The sequence below is a fragment of the Ranitomeya imitator genome, chromosome 7, assembly GCF_032444005.1.
Source record: "Ranitomeya imitator isolate aRanImi1 chromosome 7, aRanImi1.pri, whole genome shotgun sequence".
In the NCBI taxonomy this organism is placed as follows: domain Eukaryota; kingdom Metazoa; phylum Chordata; class Amphibia; order Anura; family Dendrobatidae; genus Ranitomeya; species Ranitomeya imitator.
Genome location: NC_091288.1, coordinates 31365049 through 31391238, shown reverse-complemented (window position 1 = coordinate 31391238; position 26190 = coordinate 31365049). Strand labels below are relative to the sequence as shown.

Here is a 26190-nt window from a genome sequence, read left to right as displayed (position 1 = left end):
ATAGTCAAGAATTAATCTCACGATAAGAATTCTCGATCTTAGGAAATGGTAGGCAGTCTAGGGCAAAAATCGAGAAAACTACATTATATGACTGCAGTTAAAGAATGGTCTACAGACAGTGAGACCTGCACCTCAGACATGCAAGTCCTCCAACCCTGCCTTCCAACTGCAGGGAAGGGAAAGGTTGCCGCAAGTGCCCGGCTCTCTCCATACCGGAACAGGTCCAGAAATAGGTGAGCCGCTGTCATGGGGTCATTTTTGGTTTTCATTTGTAAGGTTTGGGGTTTCTAGATAATTTCAGCTGATTTATCAGTTGCAACTTTTGAAATAGTCTCAAACCTTTAGTGAAAAAAAAAAATCCCGAATGGAGGGCAAGGGTGTTGCTTAAAATGCATTAACATGCACAAAATAAGCCAATAAAGGGAAATTTAAATTAAAGTGTGTAAATATGCACCAAATTTATTATCCAGCAGGGAGAAATTTGGCACATTATCAGACTGTCTAGACCAATGGCCCTTTTACAAGAACCGATAACCAGCAAACGAGCTGGGCCGCTTCTTCCAGACTGTCTGCCGTTATAAACATGATGGTAATTATCTGGCCAACAAGCAAAACACTTGTTTGCAATTTTATTTTTAGGCATGCCTAAAAAATATCATTATCGACAACACATCGTTCAGTGTAAACAGGAGGGAACCCGTGGATTACATGATGGTATATGGGAACAGAACACTTGTATTAGGAACCATTATGTCCCCATCATTCGTCGTCGACTTTGATAGAGGCCAGTAAATAAGAGCCGAACGTCTTGGGTATAGTCAGTCGATCGGTGCTCATTACTGACCTGATATTGGCCCATGTAAACAGGCCGTAAGTCTAGACCTGTGTAATAGCAGACAGGATTAGTCAATCTGCCCCTATGTGCTTAGATGAATGTCATAGGTTCCACATTTTAAGGCCCTTTCAATTATGTATGAACAAATATATGGCATATAGCTGCATGTAGATAGAGATTTTATGATATATGCAGAGATAAGACCATTGACCTTTTCCTTAGGTCGCTGGACTGATTAAATCCAGGGTCACCAAGTATAAAGTACTACCGTAATTTCTGATTCAGCCATCTTGGAAACACACGGAGTGGAACAAACAACTCAATCTATTCTCCTTTTATGACTTATTTTCATTTATGATTATTTCACAAGTCATTCGTCAACACGAAAAAGAAAAAAAAACAAAAACTTTTTTTGACTCTCTCTCTCTCTATATATATTTAATAAAGGAAGAATAAAAACAATCTTTATTATGCACTGAGTCATTTTTGGGTGCGGGCAACATACCGATTAGCTCCTTGTTCCGAACGTCCAGCGCCATATTCCTCAAAGCAGTGGCAACAGAAGACACCACTCTGTCGTTATCCATCCTCAGCAGCTCCACCAGGATGGGCAGCCCCTTTTCTTTCCTGACTGCTGCTCGAATGTACGCTGCAAACTACAGAGAGAGGACAGCGGTAATTGACAGCTCCAGCGGGAAAGTCCTTCAGGCCACCGCTGCTCCACTTTCTAAAGTTTATAACAACTAGCAGCGTGGTGTCACTTTGCACCGAGCCCCGGCCCTATGAAATATATCAGTAACCAGGACCCCGTTAAGTAGCTGTCGGGGGGGCGTGGCCTGAGAGTCCATGTGAGCGGACGTGCGGCTGTGAGCTCCCGCCGCTGTATATCTAAAAATCCTGCAGAGCCGCTGCCGTTTGGTCCCTGAGGGGGCTTACCGGCTGCGGGGAGACTTGTGGAGCCCGGTGGCGCTGAGCGGTAGCGCTGGAACCGGCGAACATGACAAGGAGACGGCAGAAGGACGCAGGAGCCGGGGATGCAGGCGCAATCCAAGATGGCGCCGACACAAGGGAGAAGGCGGATAAGGAGAACGCCGCATGCAGAAAGCGTATGGAGGTAGCGGCAAAGCTCCAGCAGTTTGCGAGAGCCGGAGCTGATACCAAAGAGGAGGAGGAGAGCCCAGCAGGAGACCATGAGGTACAAAAGGAGAAAGGAGAGTAAAATGGCGGTGGCAGAAGGGGGACCCGAGGAAATGGGGCCAGAAGCTGAGCCTACCTTAAGAGACGTTTTTGCACTGGTTTCTTCATGTAAACAATCTCTGACCTTACAGATACAGGAGGTTAAGGGGGACACAGCCCAGATAAACGCAGCCATGCAGAAGATTGACAAACGTGTGGGGGAGGTAGAGGAGAGAGTGAGCACTGCAGAAGACCATATAGTGCAGCTGCAAAAAGCAGAGAAAAAGTTCACTCAAGCAATAGCTGAATTGGCGGCGAAAAATGAGGACCTTGAGAACAGGTCCAGAAGAAACAATATTCGCATAGTGGGCATCCCTGAAAAAGCTGAAGGGAGGAATTCAACGGAATATATTGAAAACTGGCTGTTAGGCTACGTTCACATTAGCGTTTCCCGACGCTGCGTCGGGAAACGCAGCGGCGACGCACGCGTCATGCGCCCCTATGTTTAACATGGGGGACGCATGCGTTTTTCTTGTTGCGTTTTCCGACACGTGCGTCGTTTTTTACGCTAGCGTCGGACGCAAGAAAATGCAACAAGTTGCATTTTTCTTGCGTCCGATTTTCGTCAAAAAACGACGCACGCGTTGAAAAACGCAGCGTTTCTGCGTGCGTTTGCACACGTTTTTGCTGCGTCGCGTCGCGGTAGAGAGCGCATAGGGTCCCACCGAAACCACCTGTCCCTGGAGCGAATCCCCGCACCATGCTAGCAAAAATTCTAAATTATAGAGACAGAGACAATATCCTGAGGAAGGCCAGAGACATGACGGATCTGACAGTTGAAGGCCAAAAGATTGCTATCTACCCAGACTATTCTACTTTGGTGCAGAGACAACGGATGATGTTCACGGGTATCAAGAGACGGCTGAGGGAGTTGGGAGTGCAGTACTCCATGATGTTTCCAGCAAGACTGAGGGTGGTGGCGTTTGATAAAATTCATTTTTTTCAGAAGCCGGAGGAAGCTACCCAGTGGATCGATATCAATGCTAAAAAGCTTAAAGGAAAAGGAGACTGAAACTGTGGGAAGAGTCTGATTTTGGTTACCTATTTGTCAGTGGGCATAGAGTCATGTGATTGACAAACTAGGGGGTATGGGTGGTGAAGAAGGGAGCTGGATTATACTCAGTTAAAGTTAAAGGGATGGTGTAATGGCTGCTGGGAAAGAGGGAGGAAGGGTAAGCGGCATATTATAAGTGTATGCAGGTTTCTTGCGTGTGTAAATAATTCTACGTTAAAATACTTTGAGACACGTTATTTTTCAAAATGTCTGAAATCCTGTTATGTACAGTGGTGGGAGGAGGGTTGGGAAGGTAATGCCAAACGGAGTGTTCGCTATGGGCGATGATGCCCCACTCTTGAAAAGAGGTGGAATGGTTAGATGTGAGGGGGGAAGGGTGGGAGGGGGAGTTGGAAGGGGGGGGGGGGGGGGGGGAGGGTAGTTAGACAGCTCGTGCTCAAAAAAGATGATACTTTGAGTGAAGATGAGCCAAGTGATGGGGACCCGTTTTAAGATTTTGTGCTGGAATGTGAGAGGCCTAGGGGAGAAATCCAGACGTGCTGCGTGTTTGCAATATGTAAGAGACCAACGGGCCTCAATGATTTGCTTGCTGGAGACGCATTTGGTAAGGGAAAAGGTGGATGTTCTGAATAGACGGTGGATCCAGAGGGGATATCACTCTACCTTCTCCACGTATGCAAGAGGAGTCTCAATCTTGGTTCCAGCGGGAGTTCAGTATGAGGAGGTGAAGGTATGTGTGGATGTGGATGGGCAGTATGTACTATTACGGTGTATATTGTATGGAGTGATGTTGTGTGTTGCCGCGATGTATATTCCGCCCCCCTATTCTAGCAGGAAAATTAGAGAAGTAATGGAGCGAGTGGAAAGATGGGGGCCGACACCGTTAATAATTATCGGGGATCTTAACAACATCTGTGATGAATATTGGGACAAAAATAAAAATACTCAGAATAGGTCGGAGGGACACAACATTTGGCACCTATATAAAGGAGATAGGTATGATTGATCTTTGGAAGGTCAGACATATTGGGGAGAGAGGGTACTCATGTTATTCACCGGCACATGCCACACTCTCTAGAATCGATATGGCTCTGGGTAACAGGATTTTGGACACATTGGTTGGGGAGGTGAGATCTGCCAAGGGCCTTGTCAGACCATAGTCCAATTGAAGTAGAGGTTAGATTGGAGGGGGCACGTTCGACAAGTGGGAGAGAATGGAAGATTCATCCCAATTGGTTACAGAGTATTGAGTTGGAAAGTATAGGACGGGAGGTGGCGGAATTCTTTCTCTTAAATGATGGAAGCACTGACGCTCTTACGATTTGGGATGCAATGAAGGCGTATCTGAGGGGACTACTGTTTAGGGACATTAGTAGGTGTAAGCGGAGGACGAGGGAGGCAGAAAAGGCGGCAGTTGAGGAGTTGAAGGAAGCAGAAGACGGGATGGCCACACTGGGAACCCCTGAGGCAGAGAGAAGGATGAAAAACGCACAAGATCATTTGGAAAAAATTCTGTTAGGCAAAGCTGAGAGGAAACGGGATTTCCAAAGGGTATTGTTTTATCAGGTGGGAGAAACAGTGGGACATATGCTGTTGGTAGTGGCTGCTGCTCAGAGAGGGTCTTCATATATACACTCTTTGGAATCTGCAAGTGGAGGTAGAATAACGGAAACGCCTGAAATCTTGAGGGCCTTCGCGGACTTCTATGCAGATTTGTATTCCTCTCGGGTTGGTGAATCGGTCGAGGACACACTGACTTTCTTGGAAGGTCTGGATCTGCCGAGACTGAATGAGGCAGATAGGGAGAGCCTTGAGGCCCCTATCACTAAGGAGGAATTGAGTCGGGCATTGATGTCTATGGCTAATGGGAAGGCGCCTGGGGTCGATGGGTTGCCCGCCGAGATCTATAAAGGTTTGGCAGAAGTGTTGATTCCTAGATTAAAAATGGTACTGGAGGAAGCTAGGTCCTGTGGGTGCTTGCCAGCCTCTATGAGAGAGGCCATAATAGTGGTTATTCCAAAGGAGGATAAGGACTTGGGGAAACCGGAGTCGTACCGCCCAATTTCTTTACTATTGATGTCAAGCTTCTGGCCAAGGTGTTGGCTCTCCGCCTCTCTAGTGTTATTGCGAGTCTGGTGCATCCGGACCAATCTGGCTTTTTGCCTGATAGATCAACGGCGATCAATTTGCGGAGATTATATGTAAATTTGCAGGTAGAGGCTGATAACGGTGGTCGAAGAGTGATTGCATCGCTAGATGCACATAAGGCGTTTGACAGTGTTGAATGGGGGTACCTCTGGCAGGTGCTGGAATGTATGGGGCTTGGTCCGCAGTTTGTGGCCTGGATACAGCTGTTGTACTCATTACCGTCCGCTAGAATTAGAGTAAACGGGGAGCTATCTCGACCTATAGGGCTGGCTAGGGGTACTAGGCAGGGATGCCCGCTCTCACCCCTCCTGTTCGCGTTGGCTGTAGAACCTCTTGCTGCTAAGATTCGGCAGTCTGATAGGGTCCCTGGGTTTAGGTATGGGAAAGTAGAGGAAAAAATAGCGTTATACGCGGATGATGTTTTGCTGTTCCTGGCGGATCCAGACGATTCACTAAGAGGGGCCATTGAAATTGTTGAGAGATTTGGTACTGTGTCGGAACTAACAATTAATTGGGATAAGTCGGTTCTTTTTAGGGTGGATGACGTAGGAGAGAATGTGAGTGAGGATGTTGGGGATGAGAGGCTAAAGGTGGTTTCCCAATTTAAATACCTTGGAATATGGATTTCGGTGCCAATTGCGGAGTTCCTGCAAAGAAATTTGACTCCTGTTATGGGGGTACTCAAGGCGAAGGTAGATGCCTGGAATAAACTACATCTATCGGTAGGGTAAACCTTATTAAAATGGTCCTGATGCCAAAAATTCTATATGTTCTACATAACGCACCAATTTGGATCCCTCGGGGGAAGTTCAGGCAGATTAATGCCCTTTTTAGAAGTTTGATATGGGGAAGACAAATATCCACGTATTAGCCTGGAGACGCTTCAGCGACCCAAGGAAGATGGTGGTTTGGCTTTGCCCAACCCGGAAATATACTTCCTTGCGGCCCAGAGCCAGCATTTGAAGGGCTGGGCGCAAGGGGCGTCATCTAGTGCAGTACAACATCTAATGAAAGAGGTGACGGACCGACGACCGGTGGTCAGGTGTTTGGAGGATGGCTCCTTGGGCGCTTTGGGAGAGTATACCCAACCCTGTTCCTGATTCGCAAATTATGGAATAGACTAAGGCAGATTCACGGGGTTACAGGGTTAACTAAATTCACACCGATATGGTCTAACAACAATTTAAAGGAATTCGAGGCTCTGGGAGGACTGATGGAATGGCAGAATAAGGGAATTTGCTTTGTTCACCAGATAATCCAGCAGCAGGCATTGAAGTCCTTTTCCCAATTGCAGGTAGAGTTTGGTCTGAGATCAACAGGGGAATATCAGTACGCGCAGATGAGACATGCCTTTAGAGCTCAGAATAAGAAGGCTGATATCAGGGTTCAAGATGATATAGTGTTGGAGTATGTGTGTGGTGATGGGACTACAAGGGGAGTTATTTCCACTCTGTATAAGGACCTTATGCACACGTTCCTGCTAGATTTCCCTATAAAGGCGAGAACTAAGTGGGAGAGGGACGTAGGGCCGATGGAGAATGAAACTTGGGAGTCGGTGATGGAGTGGGTTCCGCGACTATCCTTGAGTGAACCATATAGACTCTCGCAGCTATACATTCTGCATAGAGTATATAAATCTCCGGAAGTGCTATACAAAGCGGGATTGCGTGCCAATTCTGAGTGCCCGAGGTGTGCGAGTGAGAATGCAGGAATATATCACATGATGTGGACGTGTCCTAGGCTGGCTGCTTTTCGGGTGGTGGTTTTGAGCCGGGTTGAAGTAGCGTATAAGTGTAGAGTTCTTAGAGACCCGATAGTATGCGTGCTGGGATATGTGGAAGAAATTGGAGTTGACAATACTTGGAAGATTGCAATCGCTAGGCTACTATACATGGCCAGGAAAGTAATAGCACGAAATTGGATAAATGCGGAACCACCTGCGAGAAGGGAATTTCTCCAATATGTTCAACATGGACTAAAATTGGAAAAGGGGGTGTACAAAAAAAGGGGGAAAATAGAAATGTTTAATAAAATGTGGTCTCCTTGGCTTGAATTGGATTGAGGAGTATAGACGTCGAGTTTCTTAAGACCTGGATAAGGATAAATTGCACGAGGCAGAGAAGCCCTCAGTGGGGTGAAGATTGGGATTGAGCTGTCTTAGGGGGGAGGGGGGTTGTTGGGGTAATGTTGGGGTTTATTAAATAAGAAAATGTGTATGTGATATATTGCAATGTAAATGGCATTCTGATGTTCTTCTATATATTGTTAATAAAAATCTATTTAAATAAAAAAAAAGGTAGCTGTCGGAATTACAAGCTTCATGGCTTCGTTACCTTCCAGTTGCCGGCGGAGAGATTCTGGAGAGACCCGGCCGAACCTTCTAATGTCGCAGGATTAGAACTTTCAGCTAAGAGAGTCAGATATGGCTTAACTACAGTCGGGTGCCAGAGCATTTCCACCCCCTTTGGGGACTGGGAGAGTCCTGGAATAGGTCCCACACCGTCCCACTGTAACAACAAAAATAATGTCACTTTTAGGCTACAAGACTATCATACAAAATTGCACTACTGCATTACAACTTTTGATGGCAACTTAAGGAGTTGTCAGGAATCCAACCCTACAGGATTTCTGCAGGGCCACATTGACTATATGGATGGAGGCACCACATTTGTGGTTGCAACCTCACATGGCCACAAATTCTCGTATTATGGTGTAACTCGAGTTCAACCAGACAGAAATCACAATAGATTAATGAAAACCAAGCTGAGCGATTTCCTCATGCACAATCCATCTTTTTGGGGGTGAAGATAAGCATCTGATGAAGTGTCTGAAAGCGACCTCCTAGTGAAGACACGTGAACGCCGGTGTGCCAGGCTCAGTTCAAGATGGCTGACGAGAGACTGAATAATTAGAAGCTGCAGACTGGACTTGGCGCTTGGACAGGAGATAACCTGACGATCTCTGTGGGTTGCAATACTGGGACCCCTTCTATTCCGAAGACGGGGCTCCAGTACTGTGGGACTGGTGGAGAATTGCTAGTACAGGGCTTGGCTAATTTCGACAGTCCCCATGACAATATAAAGAAGGTGCACCCTCCCTTCATTCAAGATGGGGCACAGCACTGCCCCGTTCTCCGGATCAGCCGGGGTCCTAGAGGTCGAAACCCCATTGATCCCCGATCCCCTATCCAATGTATGACTTGCAAATTTGTGAAAAGTATTTTTCCGTGTGCAAACAAACTTATACTGACGGCACCCACCAGGTCTTCTTGTGGTGGTCTTTTCTTCTTTTTCTTTTTTTTACCCCAACAACTGGAGTCTGATTCCTTGCTAGGGGATTCTTTGCAGAACTCCTCCATTTCATTAATTCCCAACAGTCGAGCTTGAGGCACTTCCAATTCCAGCCGGTAAGACAAGTTTCTCAAGGTGCAGACGCAGTTCTCCACTGTCTGGAAGAGAAGGAAATGCGGTGTCAGTGTTTATCACCTGGAGGTTTCGGATGGGCTGCAGAATCGAAGGGTCCGAGTAATTGGCTCTGCTGAAGAGGAGCCGCCGTCACAGGAAAACATGAGATTTTATGTGGTTTTCAGACTGCAGATGCTGGATGTGGTAATGACGCCCGAAGCAGCTACTCCAATTAATATAATGAAATTAAATCCAAGCACTGGTTATCGAGTAATTAACACCGGACGCCACGTGGTCTTATTAACAGTTCTCTAATGTGCACAGGGGACCTGGAGGGAATGTATCAGCAAAAACTGGACCTAGTGTTTAAATCAGGTTTTTGAGTTAAATGTATTTAGTAACACTGTTTTCAATTTTCCAGATTAGTATTTATGTAGACAAAAAAAAAATTGAAATCTTGGAAATGTTCACACTGGCCACTAAGCCTTTAAAAAGACTTGTTCCTGTTCTGTATGTTTTCAGCAGCCTCATTATCACAGACAGGATAACAAGAAAGGTAACACCTCTATATACAGTAGACAGAAGCTACACAGGATCCACCATTCACAATAGATGTGACAGCCCACCTCCTCCTCCTACTGTACAATGACTGATAACACCTCTATATACAGTAGATAACACAGGATCCACCATTCACAATAGGTGATGTCACAGCTCACCTCCTCCTCCTGTACAATGACTGATAACACCTCTATATACAGTAGATAACACAGGATCCACCATTCACAATAGGTGATGTCACAGCTCACCTCCTCCTCCTGTACAATGACTGATAACACCTCTATATACAGTAGATAACACACGATCCACCAATCACATTAGGTGATGTCACAGCTCACTTCCTCCACCTTTCTTCACATTGATGTTTGAACACATTAGATCATGCACAGATGAGGCTTCTATGCAAATATGGTCTACATTAGAGTTCAGCAGCTAATACGCATGTTAAGAATATGAATTGGGGCCCGGATTCATCAAGACCAGTGATTTATTTCTAAGATCTAGATGGATCTTTCAGATGGGTAGAAGAATAAACAACTTTCTTAAAGGGTTTGTCCACCTTTGACACAAAAAAGCAAAGCAATATTGCACTAATACAATGAAGTGTGAATATTGTAAGCGTTTTCCTAAAATCTGGGCATCTGTGATAGCATGAGACCTCCCGCGGCGCTGGCAGTTCTCAGACCACGTGACCGTGCCATAATGGACGCATCGATCAGCGCGCACGGAGGACGGAGCAACAGGAGGCACGGATTCACATTTAACTGTTTGTCACCAGGGATTTAGGAAAGTGCGGCACAGAAACTTCATTCCTGAAACATCTTTTACCACTAAGTACACAGACGGGAGGAAATTGCCTGTGGCTGAGGTTTTAAGAAAAGCAATTGCTTAATGCACAGTAAACAAGGCTGTGTAAAACGCGTTATTACCCCAGGAATAAATAGAAAATACCTTGCTGTCAAAATCTGACGTGTTCACACAGGTCTGAATCACGAAGAGGAGGGAGTCCACCAAGCCTTCACAGTATCTCATCTGCTTGCGTGCCTCTTCCCCCGCTGAACTCAGATTCCTGGAGGAACAAAAGCACAATTTAAGAAAATGAACGCCGTCAATAAAAAAGTACCATCCGACCGAGGTCGAATAAAACATCAGGGAGCCGGCGTAGAAATTTCTGTTCTGCAGAATATATAAGCCATGAAAAAGATAATGACATTTTTTTTTGGAGGAAAAGAACAGTCTGTAAGGCTACTCTTTCCATAGATAATTAAGAGAACCAGATGGACCCCGTTAAAGTCAATGGGGCTCACAGCGAGCGGATAGTGGTGTCTGAAAATAGATCTGGATAGCTGTGCTGGTTCTACTATAAAAGGAGGCCATGGGGCTGTTCTGGATCCTAAAAAATCCTGTAAGTCATTTACATTGTCCCAAAAGTCTGAAAATAGTAAATGTGGCAGCCATTACAGGCACCAGAAGGGTGGTCACAAGTCCAAAACCTGTATTTCTATCCATCCATCACTATATATCCATATATACTGCTACCTATACATCCAAATCCATCCCTGTGGATTCAATAATGCCTCCTTTGATCGTCGTCAAAAAAGGAATGATTAAATCCAGAGTGTGGAATGATCACAGTGTTTGTGAGCGAAGACCCATCATCCCAGATAATAGTCATCTCTAAGGCAGCCTAAGATGATAAATTCCATAGGACTCCTGAAAGAACAGAGCATCCATATATTTCCATCCAGATCTATCCCTCTCCATCCACATCTGTCCCTCTCCAACCACCTCTGTCCCTCTCCAACCACCTCTGTCCCTCTCCAACCACCTCTGTCCCTCTCCAACCACCTCTGTCCCTCTCCAACCACCTCTGTCCCTATCCATCCACCTCTGTCCCTATCCATCCACCTCTGTCCCTCTCCATCCACCTCTGTCCCTCTCCAACCACCTCTGTCCCTCTCCAACCACCTCTGTCCCTCTCCAACCACCTCTGTCCCTCTCCATCCACCTCTGTCCCTCTCCAACCACCTCTGTCCCTCTCCAACCACATCTATCCCTCTCCATTCATCTCTATCCCTCTCCATTCATCTCTATCCATCTCCATCCACCTCTGTCCCTCTCCATCCACCTCTGTCCCTCTCCATCCACCTCTGTCCCTCTCCATCCACCTCTGTCCCTCTCCATCCACCTCTGTCCCTCTCCATTCATCTCTATCCCTCTCCACCCACCTCTATCCCTCTCCATTCATCTCTATCCCTCTCCATCCACCTCTATCCCTCTCCATCCACCTCTATCCCTCTCCATCCACCACTATCCCTCTCCATCCACCACTATCCCTCTCCATCCACCACTATCCCTCTCCATTCATCTCTATCCATCTCCATTCACCTCTATCCCTCTCCATCCACCTCTATTCCTCTCCATTCATCTCTATCCCTCTCCATCCACCTCTATCCCTCTCCATTCATCTCTATCCCTCTCCATCCACCTCTATCCCTCTCCATCCACCTCTATCCCTCTCCATCCACCTCTATCCCTCTCCAACCACCTCTGTCCCTCTCCAACCACCTCTGTCCCTCTCCAACCACCTCTGTCCCTCTCCAACCACCTCTGTCCCTCTCCAACCACCTCTGTCCCTCTCCAACCACCTCTGTCCCTCTCCAACCACCTCTGTCCCTCTCCAACCACATCTGTCCCTATCCAACCACATCTGCCCCTATCCATCCATCTCTGTCCCTCTCCATCCACCTCTGTCCCTCTCCATCCACATCTGTCCCTCTCCATCCACCTGTGTCCCTCTCCAACCACCTCTGTCCCTCTCCATCCACCTCTGTCCCTCTCCATCCACCTCTGTCCCTCTCCATCCACCTCTGTCCCTCTCCATCCACCTCTGTCCCTCTCCATCCACCTCTGTCCCTCTCCATCCACCTCTGTCCCTATCCATCCACCTGTCCCTATCCATCCACCTGTCCCTATCCATCCACCTCTGTCCCTCTCCATCCACCTCTGTCCCTCTCCATCCACCTCTGTCCCTCTCCATCCACCTCTGTCCCTCTCCATCCACCTCTGTCCCTCTCCATCCACCTCTGTCCCTCTCCATCCACCTCTGTCCCTCTCCATCCACCTCTGTCCCTCTCCATCCACCTCTGTCCCTCTCCATCCACCTCTATCCCTCTCCACCCACCTCTATCCCTCTCCACCCACCTCTATCCCTCTCCATCCACCTCTATCCCTCTCCATCCACCTCTATCCCTCTCCATCCACCTCTATCCCTCTCCATCCACCTCTATCCCTCTCCATCCACCTCTATCCCTCTTCATTCATCTCTATCCCTCTCCACCCACCTCTATCCCTCTCCATTCATCTCTATCCCTCTCCATTCATCTCTATCCCTCTCCATTCATCTCTATCCATCTCCATTCATCTCTATCCCTCTCCATCCACCTCTATCCCTCTCCATCCACCTCTATCCCTCTCCATTCATCTCTATCCCTCTCCATCCACCTCTGTCCCTCTCCATCCACCTCTGTCCCTCTCCATCCACCTCTATCCCTCTCCATTCATCTCTATCCCTCTCCACCCACCTCTATCCCTCTCCATTCATCTCTATCCCTCTCCATCCACCTCTATCCCTCTCCATCCACCTCTATCCCTCTCCATCCACCTCTATCCCTCTCCATCCACCTCTATTCCTCTCCATTCATCTCTATCCCTCTCCATCCACCTCTATCCCTCTCCATCCACCTCTATTCCTCTCCATTCATCTCTATCCCTCTCCATCCACCTCTATCCCTCTCTATTCATCTCTATCCCTCTCCATTCATCTCTATCCCTCTCCATCCACCTCTATCCCTCTCCATTCATCTCTATCCCTCTCCATCCACCTCTATCCCTCTCCATTCATCTCTATCCATCTCCATTCATCTCTATCCCTCACCATCCATGACTATCCTTATTTATCTCAGAGCACAAGGCAAACATATAGTATAGTCTATGTTCAATGCTTTCCTGTATCTGGTGCACACAGCAGCTGATGTTCTCTTTTGTTTTTCTATAATAATATTATTAATATTGCACTTGCTTCGAAGGAGGTACTGGCCGGTCTTTTTTTTTTTTTAATAATCATTCCTTTAATGGTGGTAAATCTAATGTAGGTTGCCATTTTGTGGACTACATCAATATTGGAACAACCCGATCACTAGATAAAAGCGAAGAAAAGCAATTGAGGGTCATTGCCACGCGTTGACCCACAGCGACAAATCTCATCTAGATGAAATGTAGAAGTCTAAACCTTAGCCATGAAAACATTTTATCGCATCTATATTTATGACATTTTATTACATTTTTGTGAAATAAAAAACCCTTCATAAAATCTCGGGTCCAATCTCTGAGAATATTGGTTTTTCTTGCTCCGTAAAGCATTCTGTTACCTCATGCAGCCAGTGGTATTGCGGAGAACGGACGAGGACTGGAATTTCATTTTGTGATCGTCGTCAAAGGAGGAATTATTGAATCCGGAGTGCGGGACGATCACAGTGTTTGTGAGCGGAGACAGAGCATCCCGGATAATGGTCATCTTCACGGCATCGCAGGATGATAAGTTCCACAGGACTCCTGGAAGAACAGAGCACAGACTCTATAAGCACCGCAGGAGAATACAGGCCGTCCCTCCATAGCACCGTATTTCCCTGTATTGTATGGAGGCGGATATTGATATGGGCGCAGAACGCGTCATGTTGGACCACAGGTGCCACCATCGTGATTAGTGCCCCTTTTAACGCACCGTAACCTCATCCATTCACCTCCGATTACCAGTGATACTTTCCATACAGAATTACATAAAAAGTTAAGAATATTCCCATCTCAAAGATCCTATCCCAATATGCAGTAGGTGTAACAAAAATATTAGCAAATACCTCCAATTACAAATGTAGTATAGTTCTTCTGATTCGCCATGTCAAAGTCCTCATGTGCAGGCATTGCAGGACCTCAGGTATCCAAGGGTACGACCACAAGTAACTAGCTGTCACTATATCAGTGGTCGTAACCATGGATACCCAAGGTCCTGCAATGTCCTGCGCATGAAGACCGAGATATAGAGAATCAGAAAAACTATACTACATTTCTAATTGGAGGTATTTGCTAATCTAATTATTATTACACCTACTACATATTGGGATAGGATTTTGGAGATATGAATACCCCTTTAAGTAACTGTACAAATAAAAAAATCCTAATCTTATACCAATCCTGAATCACAGTCTGTCATATACTCCAGAGCTGCATTCAAAATACTATGGTCTTCAGAGTTGAAATTTCACAGACCCCTCCGCTTGTTCAGCTTGCTCTGCCTTGGTAACTTGCATTGAAGATTGTGTAAAAGACCCGATATATGGTCCATTAGATATAAGTTCGCCAAATCCACCAATGTCAGCTGACCATCTAATATATAAGGGGCCTTCCTGAGTCGCCCACGACAGATCACGCTGGGGGAAAGAACAATCCGAACATCTGACTTTCAAGGAATAGGACTATAAAGCATACTTGTGGCTGGCAATAGTCTATGTTGAAGCTTTCTATGGTACTATACACTGTGCGCATGCTCAGGCAGGAGATAGGCTCTCAACCCCGAGCTGTGGGCTCTCCAATCCCCATGCTGTGCGCTCCCCACCCCCGAGCTGTGCGCTCCACGACCCCTCGAGCAGTGCGCACCACAACCTCCCATCCTGTGCGCTCCCCACCCCCCAAAGCTGTGCGCTCCACAACCTCCCGTCCTGTGGGCTCCACAACCCCTCTGGAGCGGTGCGCTCCACAACCTCCCGTCCTGTGCGCTCCCCACCCCCCAAAGCAGCGCGCTCCACAACCCCCCGAGCCGTGCGCTCCACAACCCACTGGAGCGGTGCGTTCCACGATCCCCTCTCCCCCGCCCCCCCCCCGAGCTGTGCGCTGCACAACCTCCTGTCCTGTGTGCTCCCCACCCCCCCAAAGCTGTGCGCTATGCGACCCCCGGAGCGGTGCACTCCACAACCCCCCCCCCCCCCCCCCGAGCTGTGCGCTCCACAACCCCCCCACCCCCGAGCTGTGCGCTTCACAACCCCCCCAGCTGTGCGATCCACAACCCCCCACCCCCCGAGCTGTGCACTCCACAACCCCCCCAGCTGTGCGCTCCACAACCCCCCACCCCCGGAGCTGTGCGCTCCACAACCCCCCCAGCTGTGCGCTCCACAACTCCCCGAGCTGTGCGTTACACAACCCCCCGAGCTGTGCGCTACACAACCTCCCGAGCTGTGCGCCCCACAACCTCCCGAGCTGTGCGCCCCACAACCTCCCGAGCTGTGCGCTCCACAACCTCCCGAGCTGTGCGCTCCACAACTCCCCAGCTGTGCGCTCCACAACTCCCCGAGCTGTGCGCTACACAACTCCCCGAGCTGTGCGCTACACAACCCCCCCCAGCTGTGCGCTCCACAACCCCCCCAGCTGTGCGCTCCACATCACTGAGCTATAACCCTCTAAGAGGTTCTTTAAGAGAAAGGTGAGGGTCTCTGGTCTCGGACCCTCACTGATCTGCTTGCAATTAGAGGGAATAAAAATATTTTAACCTTCGTCCGGCTGAGTAGGTACAATGGTAACTATTCCGTTTTAAAATTGCAATAACTTTTTTTTTCTCGAAAAGCCATAGAGGGCTGAAATTTCGTGACATCTCTGCAGTTTTGGTCCAGAATATATTGGCCAAATTTCAATAAAATATATATGAAGGTACAATTGTACCTCTGCAGCCTGTTAACGTTGTAAAATTATGCAGCCTGACGAAGGTTAAAAATGGTGCAAAAGTTTAGTTTCTCTTCAATATACCATACAAACATGTTTGTGATGTATTCAAAAGATAAACAAGATAATGGAATTGTCAGATTCTCTTTTACTTCATGAACAGAAGCTAATTAGTGTTTTAAGACTCCATAAAGTAGTTAAAAATGTAAAAGGGAAATTGACAGGATCTGCAATGCAGAACATTGCACGGCTGATGTACAAAATAGCCGATGCAAGGAACTGAATATGGTATATAGAAGTATACAAGAGCAAAGCGGAAAATAAGTCTGCAATGATAGAAAAAAAAAAAGCATAAGGGGTGTAAGAGGTGCTTGGTTCAGGCCTATATAAAGGGATTTTACTTAATGCTTAACATTAATGAATAGGAGGGTCCTGACTCCTCTTCTCATAACCAGCATGCCTGCAACGAGTAATTTTATTGTGGTAACTATCATGTGTGTCAGCTCCATACAACCCTGAGAGCCATACCGAATATCGGCAGAACCCGCCGATATAGGCCGAGTGTCTAGTGTGTATGGGGGGCTTCCTGGGACTCTCCCAGAGAGACGATGTCGAGGATGACAAGGGTTGGGTGGTTTGAATTTCAACACCCGATTTTTTGCAAAGCCCAACGATCCTGTGCGTTGGGGAGTCAAGACCGACAACTATTTAAAGGGAAAATGGCGACTGATTGATGCTGCTCAAACCACGGGCAGCGTGAATCAGAGCTTGGCTGCACGATGGCAGCCACATGTGTTATTCTATTAAATGCTCTGTTTCAGAGAAAATATAGGTTGAAGACCTGTCAGGGACCATATACAGAGACAAGACTAGTCTGGGGTTACCCATGCTAGTATTCTCCCCAGACTTATCTAGATGATTGACAGCTCCCTTCCATGTGTGTCCTTAGCAAGAGACTGGTCAGTAACCCAGAGCAGCGCTTGGACAAGCTGACCAGGTGTGGTGTAGGACTAATCTCATCTCTCCCGCTGGTCCAATGTCTTCTCTGAAAAGCAGCAGTGTTTCAGAGACAAAAAAGAGTCAAGTTTCAGCCAGGCATGGATTAATGTGTATGGGATTCTTCATGGAGATGCAGGTTTTGAAGCCAAGTTTCCTAGCCCGGCCCCTCCACATCTACCCGTGCTACTGTCAACAGAGAACACACTTTGCAGATGTCAATGATGGTGCTAAAAGATGGCCATACCCAAGAGTCATTTCCACCTTCATAAAAAAAAGAAGATAAGAAGTTCTATCAACTCACAACGATCTTCATGGGGCAAGAAGACTGAGCTACGTTCAGCGTTTGTCTTCCTACGTCATCCAGTATTGCTCCTCACTGATCTGTTTGGGTCTCGGAGTTTGATACGTTGTAGTGGCCATCTTTATCTATGTGGTCACAAAGTCACTGAAGGTTACAGAAAAGTATAGTCTTGGAATTTATCTGAATCCAACCCTACTTCAGTCTGGTAGTGAGAAACTAGGCAAGACTTGCTTTGGTGCCTTCATCCTGCATCGGGAGAAACATCTGTGCCAATGGAGATCTCCTGAAAGAAGGTAAACCGCGAGTCCTTTTCTATATGCCTGAATACCTTCAGATTTTACTCCGTGTAAATGTTATGTGACCTTGACAGGTTCACACAAAGAGCTCTGCCGGTTTAGCCTGGCCGTGTCATCTTGATACCGCCACCTCATTTCTCCGCAACATGTCATCGGATTTGATGGACAAATTATTAAAACTTTCACTTAACATCTGCCCTCGGCGGATTTGCTTCTTGGTGTTCGTCAGGCAAGTAATACTTTCCTAAATCTGAGTAGACAAGTGCGGTCTCCAGCCATTTACCGTAATACAAAACTGTTGTGAAGAACTTGTGTAGTGGATTATCAATGCAGAACACACGCGTCTTCCATATGGCCTTGCTTAATACTCTGCTGTGTTAGAAGTTTCGCTGGCATTAATTACATTTAATTTTTCATACAGCAACTTAAATCCGGCGCGACAACCTTCACGAGGCAGGAACATTTTGGAAAATACATTTGAGTGCTGAAGGAGGTCGCAACTATCACAAGCCCCATTAGGATGTCCTCCCTTTTGTAGTGGGTCCATCTCAGCTAACAAGGTCTTGCCTTCAGGAAGGACTTCAAATTCCATGGCAGAGGCTTTTCAGATTCTAAAAAGATCCTGTATTAAATGTGTGCTGGACCACAGGATTTATGACCGCAAATATCATAGGGATCCATGATGCTGTTAGTTCAGGTCTAAAACTGGCAATTGGGCCAGGACTGGACTGGATGCTAAAACGAGCCCCCTTACAGTTATCCGAATGGAGCCTTATCATATCTGGGTAGATGGAAGCCATGAACATGTGAATACCTTCATAATAGGTCTCCTACGTGTAGTACTTTTTGTGATTGGTGTGAAGTCTTATGTTATCATTTCGGGGTTTGACACTCTGTTCTTTAAGGGGTATTCCCATCTCCAAGATCCTATCCCAGTACTTAGTAGGTGTAATAATAATATTAGCAAACACAGCCAATTAGAAATGTAGTATAGTGTTTCCGATTCTCCATGTCTCATTTTTCATGTGCAGGCATTGCAGGACTTTAGGTATCCACGGTTACGACCACTAGGTATCCATGGTTACGACCACTAGCAACTTGATATCACTAGATCAGTGGTCGCAACCATGGATACCTAAGGTATCCTGAAAGAGGAGAGAGACCGAGAATCAGAAAAAACTATACTATATTATTAATTGGAGGTATTTGTTAATATTATTACAGCTACTACATATTGGGATAGGATCTTGGAGATGGGAATATACTGTACCTTTAACAGTATGGATTTATATAATATTAGATTGGCATATTTATTTAGTAATTCCGCAGTGATGGGATATATATGACTAGACTGACTCATCTCCTACTCCGTATGCTTTGCATTTAACTTGACTTGCTTGTTTGTCTTTGACTTCTTTAGATTTAATCATGTTGGTTGATATACGCTGTTCCTTCTCGGTCTGGAATCCGCATTCTGTCCACACTACGAGATATCTTTTGCGCTTATGCATTCCTCTATAGGCAGAATTTGTTTGATACTACTTGCATCATGACGCAGTCCCCGAGCATGGACAGTTCTCGGATACTGACCTATTACTTTGCCCATAAGATACATCACGGACCTATGCGCATGCACAATTTACCATTTTGATTCCCACACATGGGCATTTCTTACCGGCAAAATTCCCTGCCCCACACTTCACACCATGCACTCATGAGCTTCCATCTCAAAGCATCACCCTTGTGTTGGACCAAGTAGACACCGAGCGGCTATACCACCGATATTCAATTACCGTAATTGTTTTATCTATCTTCTATATACTTTTCACTTTATATTTCATGCATTTTCCCCCAGAGGAAGATGCTGGTTAGCAGCGAAACACGCTTGCCTCATTTTCTACATCTTTTGATTGGATTCCATATCATGGACTTGGTCCGAGTTCCTCCTCGTCTCGGTCAGCACACTTATTGGCTGGGTATTAGATCCATGCTCATATTTACCCTTTTTTTTTTAGTTATTATGCAAAGGGAATTTGTATGTGAGGGGGAACATTTCCTGCCTCTATTAGACAATATAGTGAGTGTAATTTTCATGTACTGACCGAGGACTTTTTTTTTTTTTTTTTTTTATTAGCCCGCTTGGCATAATTAGATGTTTATATTTTACCTAACATTCCAGGCCCTACATCTTAGGACCCATTTCTTTTATGGGCTGCTACTTTTTTTTTTTTTTTTTTTTTTAAGGCAGATGTTTTGGGCAATGTTTGGTTTTTAATGGAATTTTATTACATATTCTATTAGTATAATGACGCGCACACACACCGTTCTAGTGAGATTTCGGCTTGTTAACAAGCGTCGCTCGAATATTTTGGAGCTGAACGGTGCGTGTTTATTGGTCGCTCTACGCAGGCTGACGAATAACGGAACAAATGTTAATCTTTCTCCATTTGTCGGCGTGTCTAAATGCACATTAAGTCAGTCTCCACATCCGCACATTTGCCGAATACGGCACCATTCATTATTGGTTGGAATGAGCAACGAATGAAGTGCTGTAAATATTTGTATTTAGAAACGACACTCTCAAAAAATAAAATCTGATTGTGAACATCATGCAACATTTATTTAACTCTGAAGCGTAGAGAATAAAAGGTCCTTTTGGGTGAAGGATGGAAGCCGCTTCATATTCATAGCTATGTTAAGCTGCGGAGGTGTCAAAAGTGCAGCAAACAAAATCCATACAGAGCGGGGCTGCATCTCATTTTCCTATCAGACGTTTAACTCCCTTTTGTAAGTGTTCTGTTGCGAAGCTGAAATGACGAGCGCTGCGGACGGAGGGCTATTTCACTAATGCACCGGCTCCTTCTATACTCGCGCTCGAGGAGCACAATAATAAGGCTCCGGCACTGCCGGTGACCGGCCAAGGAGGTGACACTCTCTTGGAGGTGACCGAAAAGCAGAATGAATTCCTTGTTCTGCTTTGTCGAAGGCGGTAATGTGAAAATCACCGCCGCGTAGAAGTCAGCCAAGTTGGAAAAAGCTTCTTTGATTATTTTCACCCATGTGAAACAATGACATAATGTTCATACCTGGAGCCAGGACTTTCGCTACAATGGTGAACGTTCCATTGAACTAAACAAAGAATAGGCTTATACATCTTCCAGTGTAGTCACCGCACCTCACAAAGAATCGCATTAGTATTCCTTCCAAGTGTAACCACACCGGGCCAAGAACACTGGCCTCAACTCTTAGGCCGTGACACTGGCACACGGGAAAGAAAAACCACATAGATGGATATCAGAGATGGAGTCTACAGAAAATTAGAATTAGATGGGCACTGTGACATTACCCGGACCAAACTCCTCCATCTTGCATAAAAAAAATAAGTCCTAGACCCCAGCAGGTCTAAACCTCATGGGTGCTTGCCGGTTCAGATGCCACCGGGTGGAAGCACCTTACTAGAAGTGTTAGACCCTACCAACCCAGGTCATTGATCAACGAGCCCCTTGTTAGCCAGTGCCCTACTCACCTCAATGGTCCACGCCTTAGACAGGGTTTTCTTTGGCAAGCGTGACTCTGCAGGGCACCACCGGTGTGACCCAGTCGATAAATCAGATGGAGAAGTCTAAATGGGGTTCTGCTGTCGAGTCTAGGACGCTGCCAGAAAAGAACCATTTCCATAAACCAAGTTTGGCTTAGCAGCCAAACTGGTAAGTGTATAGAGGTGTACCCTGTCATTGTAAGCTTTCCTCTGCTGATAAGTAAACTGCTGTAAACTCTCCTGAAAGGACAGGAAGTATAAGGCCTCGGTTCATCAAGTCTTTTACAAGCTGTGAAGATTGCCAACATTTGTGCACACCCAGAGTTGCACAAAAACGTTGCAACTATTGGCATGTTTCACAGCAGTTTTGTCCCACTCTACCAAAATGGGTGGGATGGGGACATGCCGCTGCCATGGCTCGTCTAATTTATGATAAACTGTTGAGATCCTTTTCCAAGAAATTTTACTCCAGTCTCAGACTAGAGTGTGGCAAGGTGCACGCCACTTCTCACATGCTACAGATTCATTAAGAAGCGTGCCCCTATTAATCAATCCTCTGCATATTTGTTTCAAGCATGTGATGCTCGTTCAAACTAACCTGTGGCAAGCAACAGGCGTGGGCAATATGAAAATCACATCTGAAACCAGATTTATTGATATATTTTTTATTTATTATGCATTATTATATAGCGCCATCTTATTCCGCAGCGCTTTATGGACATTATCATCACTGTCCCCAATGGGGCTGACAATCTAGATTCCCTATCAGTGTGTCTTTGGAGTGTGGGAGGAAACAGGAGAACCCACACAAACACGGGGAGAACATACAAACTCCTAAAAAGGAAGTAAGTTGACTCAATCTTTGCATTGTTAGTCTGTGTGTACCACACTAAGGATGGAGAACAGAAAGAGGAGAAGAGAACGGTCCGAGGACTTGAGAACCAAATTTGTTGAAACATATCAAGATCTATGGAGATTGTTGATATTTTTTTGTCCAGGTGCGCAACATAAATCAAGAAGTTTACAACCCATGGCACTGTAGCTAATCTCCCTGGATGTGGACAGCAGAGAAAAAATGATGAAAGGTTGTATTGCAGGACAGTCCGGATGGTGGAAAAGCCCCAATCAAGTTCCAACAAAATTCAAGCTGCCAAGCTATACGGTATTCATAGCTGGGAATCCTGGCGAGTACGTTTATTAGATTATGTGTAAGACTCTGAACATTTCGGCAAGGTATAACAACGATTATAGAGCTGAATGTTCTTCTATGCAGATACAGGGCGCCGATGCCCATGCCACACGCTTCCATAACATCCTGCACTGGCTGAAAGAGACCCTTGTCATCAGGTCTCGGGGGCTGCAGTACTCCCTTCCTGGTGTATAGAAAACTTGGAGAATTCCAGGCACGCTCTGAAGCACTTGAAAGAACACAGAGCGGAAGGAGCAAAGTGAAGAATGGAGAATATTTGAGATCCCTGACACTTTGTTCTTATGCAATCGTACTTTCCATAAAAGAATTGAATTTGTTTAAGACATCTGATGGAAACAGATCGGAATCTGCCCGTCCCGTAATCATTCTCTGAAATAAGGGAAAATGTTCAAAGGGAAATGGGTCAGCGGCATAATCTCTCCAAAAGCAATAAAATAGTGTGCCCATATGGCCAAAAAAGCCTTTTTTATAATTATGCAAATTGCCTCTTCAGAGAGAAAGAGGACTTGAACTCTATAGCGCCACCTGTTGGAAGTAGCGATCGTACAAGTCACAATCAACCCATTAACGGGTCTTAGAACCACTCACCCCTGGGTCATTGGACAAAACCCGTTCCAAAAGTGCGTGGTGAGGACAGGACTGTGTCTGTAATATTCAACGAGGTCTGATTTGTGTACTGCAAATACCGCAAGTAACTGCAACACGATCCACAGCAGAAATCCCATGCAGACGCTCACGTTTGTGCAGCGGGTGGGAAGAAGATCCACAAAATCCACAGGAAGATTAGCCCTATTGCCATGTAGGTTAAAGGGGGCTACATGGCGAGAAGATTGAAGGGTCAAATGGCAACATCACTTCTAAGAATTTTCTGCAACATTGATCATCCCAAAAAGTCCAAGAGATTTATTTTCGGTCACCGGTTGTATACGACTTTGCTGGGCCAGTCACATGCAACTCGCTTGCACCCAGTGTTCGTTCTGGTGTTTTGTTTTTTTTACAGCCAAATCGTACCTCAAAAATAGTTCCATGTCAACAAGTCGCAGACATGTTGCCCAATATTTTTGACTGTGAAACTAGTCTAAGGATTGCTGTCACTAGCTGCCACGGAAGCCTTGCAATCTTCCGTGAAGAATCTTTGAAAATAAGTAGCATACAATCATTCGACAGCTGATTTTTCTGCAGAATGTGAATAGTAATCAGGGGTTCTTTCCTTTTAACGTGCTCTTCTCTCCTTGAAATAAACGCATATTTTGGTATAGAATAAAACTAAAAAAAAGCCTTCTCTTCCATCAGACAGGGAATTTAGATTTCTATAACGGAGCTCTTGCATGTATAATAATTACATGCTACCATAAACACTTCCAGATCTCATGTCTTGGCAGTCAGTGTGGGGGGAGGATCAGAGCCGACAGTAGTGCGAGATGAGATCTGGAAGTGTTTGTAATGATACTCAGCTCTGCTGTATCGCTACACATTAGCTGCAGCTGTTCTTTTCTCCCCTGCATGACACTGCCTAGTTACGATTGGTCAACCTCATGCAGGGGAAGAAGTACACGTCCCCAAACACAAGTTTATGGTAACACTCAATTGAACTATAACAAATTACAACCTAAAGTTTACAATCTCCGCAATAGAGCAGAATTTAAAGAAATGTTGCAGACGCTATTCCATGATTGATGTGCCAAGTTTAACGTGCTCAAATTGGTAACTGGTCCTTTTTAAATCAGATTTTTACATTAGATGAACAGTTGAAACCAGAAGTTTAAATACACTATATAAAAAGACACATCTGCATGCTTTTGTCAACATCCAATGTGAGAACAGGATTTCTATTTGATCTATTCTGACATTATTTTAGTTTCTTTCTAAATATATTTCTTACTTTCCACTGGGGATATTCTAGACTAATACTTCCTGTTCTCTCTAGAAATTCACACGTACATTAGCAGCAGCAATAACGTGACTCAAAATATCTTCTGTATTGAAGCATCTAATAAGCATGTGCAAAAGGTATTTGAAAGGGAGGAGGAGGTGAGCGGCGATATTACTTATTGTGGATGGTGGATCCTGTGTTATTTACTGTATATAGAGGCATGATCAATCATTGCACAGGAGGAGGTGATTACTGGTGGATCCTGTGTAATTAGCGGTATTACTAGTCATTGTAATTTTATCTGTGATGATAATAACAATGCTCAAAAGTCTTCTGTACAGAAAGATTAGCCTAATATTAGTACTAGTGGCCAGTGTGAAAAATGGCAAAATTAGTCATTTATTTTTTTAATGCACATTATAATATGAATTTAAAAAAAAACACTGCCAAAATCTCTTTAACCCCTTAGTGACAGGGCCAAATTTAAAAAGTCTGACCAGTGTCACTTTAGGTGGTAATTTTAAAACTTTGAATAATTATCCCTTTAATTCAGACAGTCATACCACAGCAGAACATTAATAAATAACTTTTCCAACATGTCTTCTTTACATCAGCACCATTTGTGAATTTTTTTTTTTTTTTAGCATTTTAGGAGGTTTATAAATCTAGCAGTAATTTTTCATTTTTTCAAGGAAATTTACAAAATTATTTTTTAGGGGCCTATTCAGATTTGAAGTGACATTAGGGGTCCTATTTATTGGCCATTTTCTTATGCAGCCGGACCATGCTTTTTAAGGGATTGTCCAGTTTCTCTATGTGAATGCAGACTTGTGAATCCTGACATTGCGTGCACTACGCGCTGTGAAGATTCTCCGGTATGCAGTGGGTATGCGTTTTGCATACATGCAGTCACATGCCAACTAGATGGGTGCGGTGTCGCTCAACACAAATGTATTGAGTGAGGCTGAATACAGTCTAGAAGGAATGTGGCGGCAATGATGCAATTCGCATGCTTATGGTCACATGGCCAGCCACTTCCAGAGAATCCTGAGAGTGGGCAGTGTGCTCGGTGTGAGGATTCACAAGTCTACAGTCACTGCAGATCAGTGGAAAAAAAAAAAAAACTCATAAAAATGTCACTTTATAAATGTGAAGCGGAGACTAGCAATTTTATACACCAAAAATATGACAGATCAAGATAACGGTGACTTGTCTCCAGAGTATGATGCCCGCAGTCTGTGGAGCGAGGAGTCTTTCTGTATTCACGGTGATCGAACTTGAGGTCAAAGTCATCATACTTGAGAGGCCCAGTGAGGATCAGAGAGGAGATTATCTCACGGGTTATTAAAGACTGTACAAGTCTCTAAGCACAAATTGGGCAAAGTGGAGAAGAAAAGATCAAATCTAAAAATATATATCTGGCCGCCCTAGAAAGTAGCGACCTACGGGCCCCGCAGAGGACAATGGAGACTATCAGGATTCAGATTTCTTTTTTCTTCTTCAGCGAGTTAGAAAGGCTAACGTGAGTAAAAAGAAACCCTTCCCTAGTTAGAGTGATCCATGTATCGCTCAGCGCTCTAATGAGACAGCACAGAGGTAGCACGCACGAGCTGATGACCGTCTAATTAACAGTCTAATGGCAGAGGAAAAAAAGTTTTGTAGAAGGTTCAAAAAAAGTTTTCCTTTTTCCCTATAGCGCAGGGAACGGAAAGAAGATCATCAAGGAAATAAGCTACCGGCAGCGACTACAGGTAGACTTTAGAATTATTTTAATCCAGGCAGCCAAGACAGGGGCAAAACAGTGACCGTTAAAGTGGAAACAGCGCCACGTCTGCCCATGGCCATTGTCAGGTATTGCAGCCTGGAGTGATACTATGTATAGGAAATAAACACTTTTTTTTTCCTAATCTCATACATTCTATTTTTAAATGACACATTCAGTCTGTATAAAAAGTTCAGTAAGTTTTTCTACAGGCTCTGCTCACACTTTTGTTGGGGGCACTGTT

The 26190-nt window shown here is 45.3% G+C and overlaps 1 protein-coding gene across 14 annotated transcripts in view; it reads right to left on the bottom strand.

Annotated features, from left to right (window-relative positions):
* The window catches only part of PKP4 (plakophilin 4), a 252906-nt gene that overhangs the window by 17403 nt on the left and 209313 nt on the right, over positions 1-26190 (bottom strand). For all 14 annotated transcript variants that reach the window (XM_069732987.1, XM_069732985.1, XM_069732981.1 and 11 more), the window contains 5 exons: positions 13630-13813; positions 10151-10268; positions 8494-8682; positions 7568-7741; positions 1341-1491 (listed from right to left, as the gene is read on the bottom strand). In XM_069732987.1, the coding sequence (XP_069589088.1) occupies positions 1341-1491; positions 7568-7741; positions 8494-8682; positions 10151-10268; positions 13630-13813 (816 nt within the window). The remainder of the gene's footprint in view (positions 1-1340; positions 1492-7567; positions 7742-8493; positions 8683-10150; positions 10269-13629; positions 13814-26190) is intronic.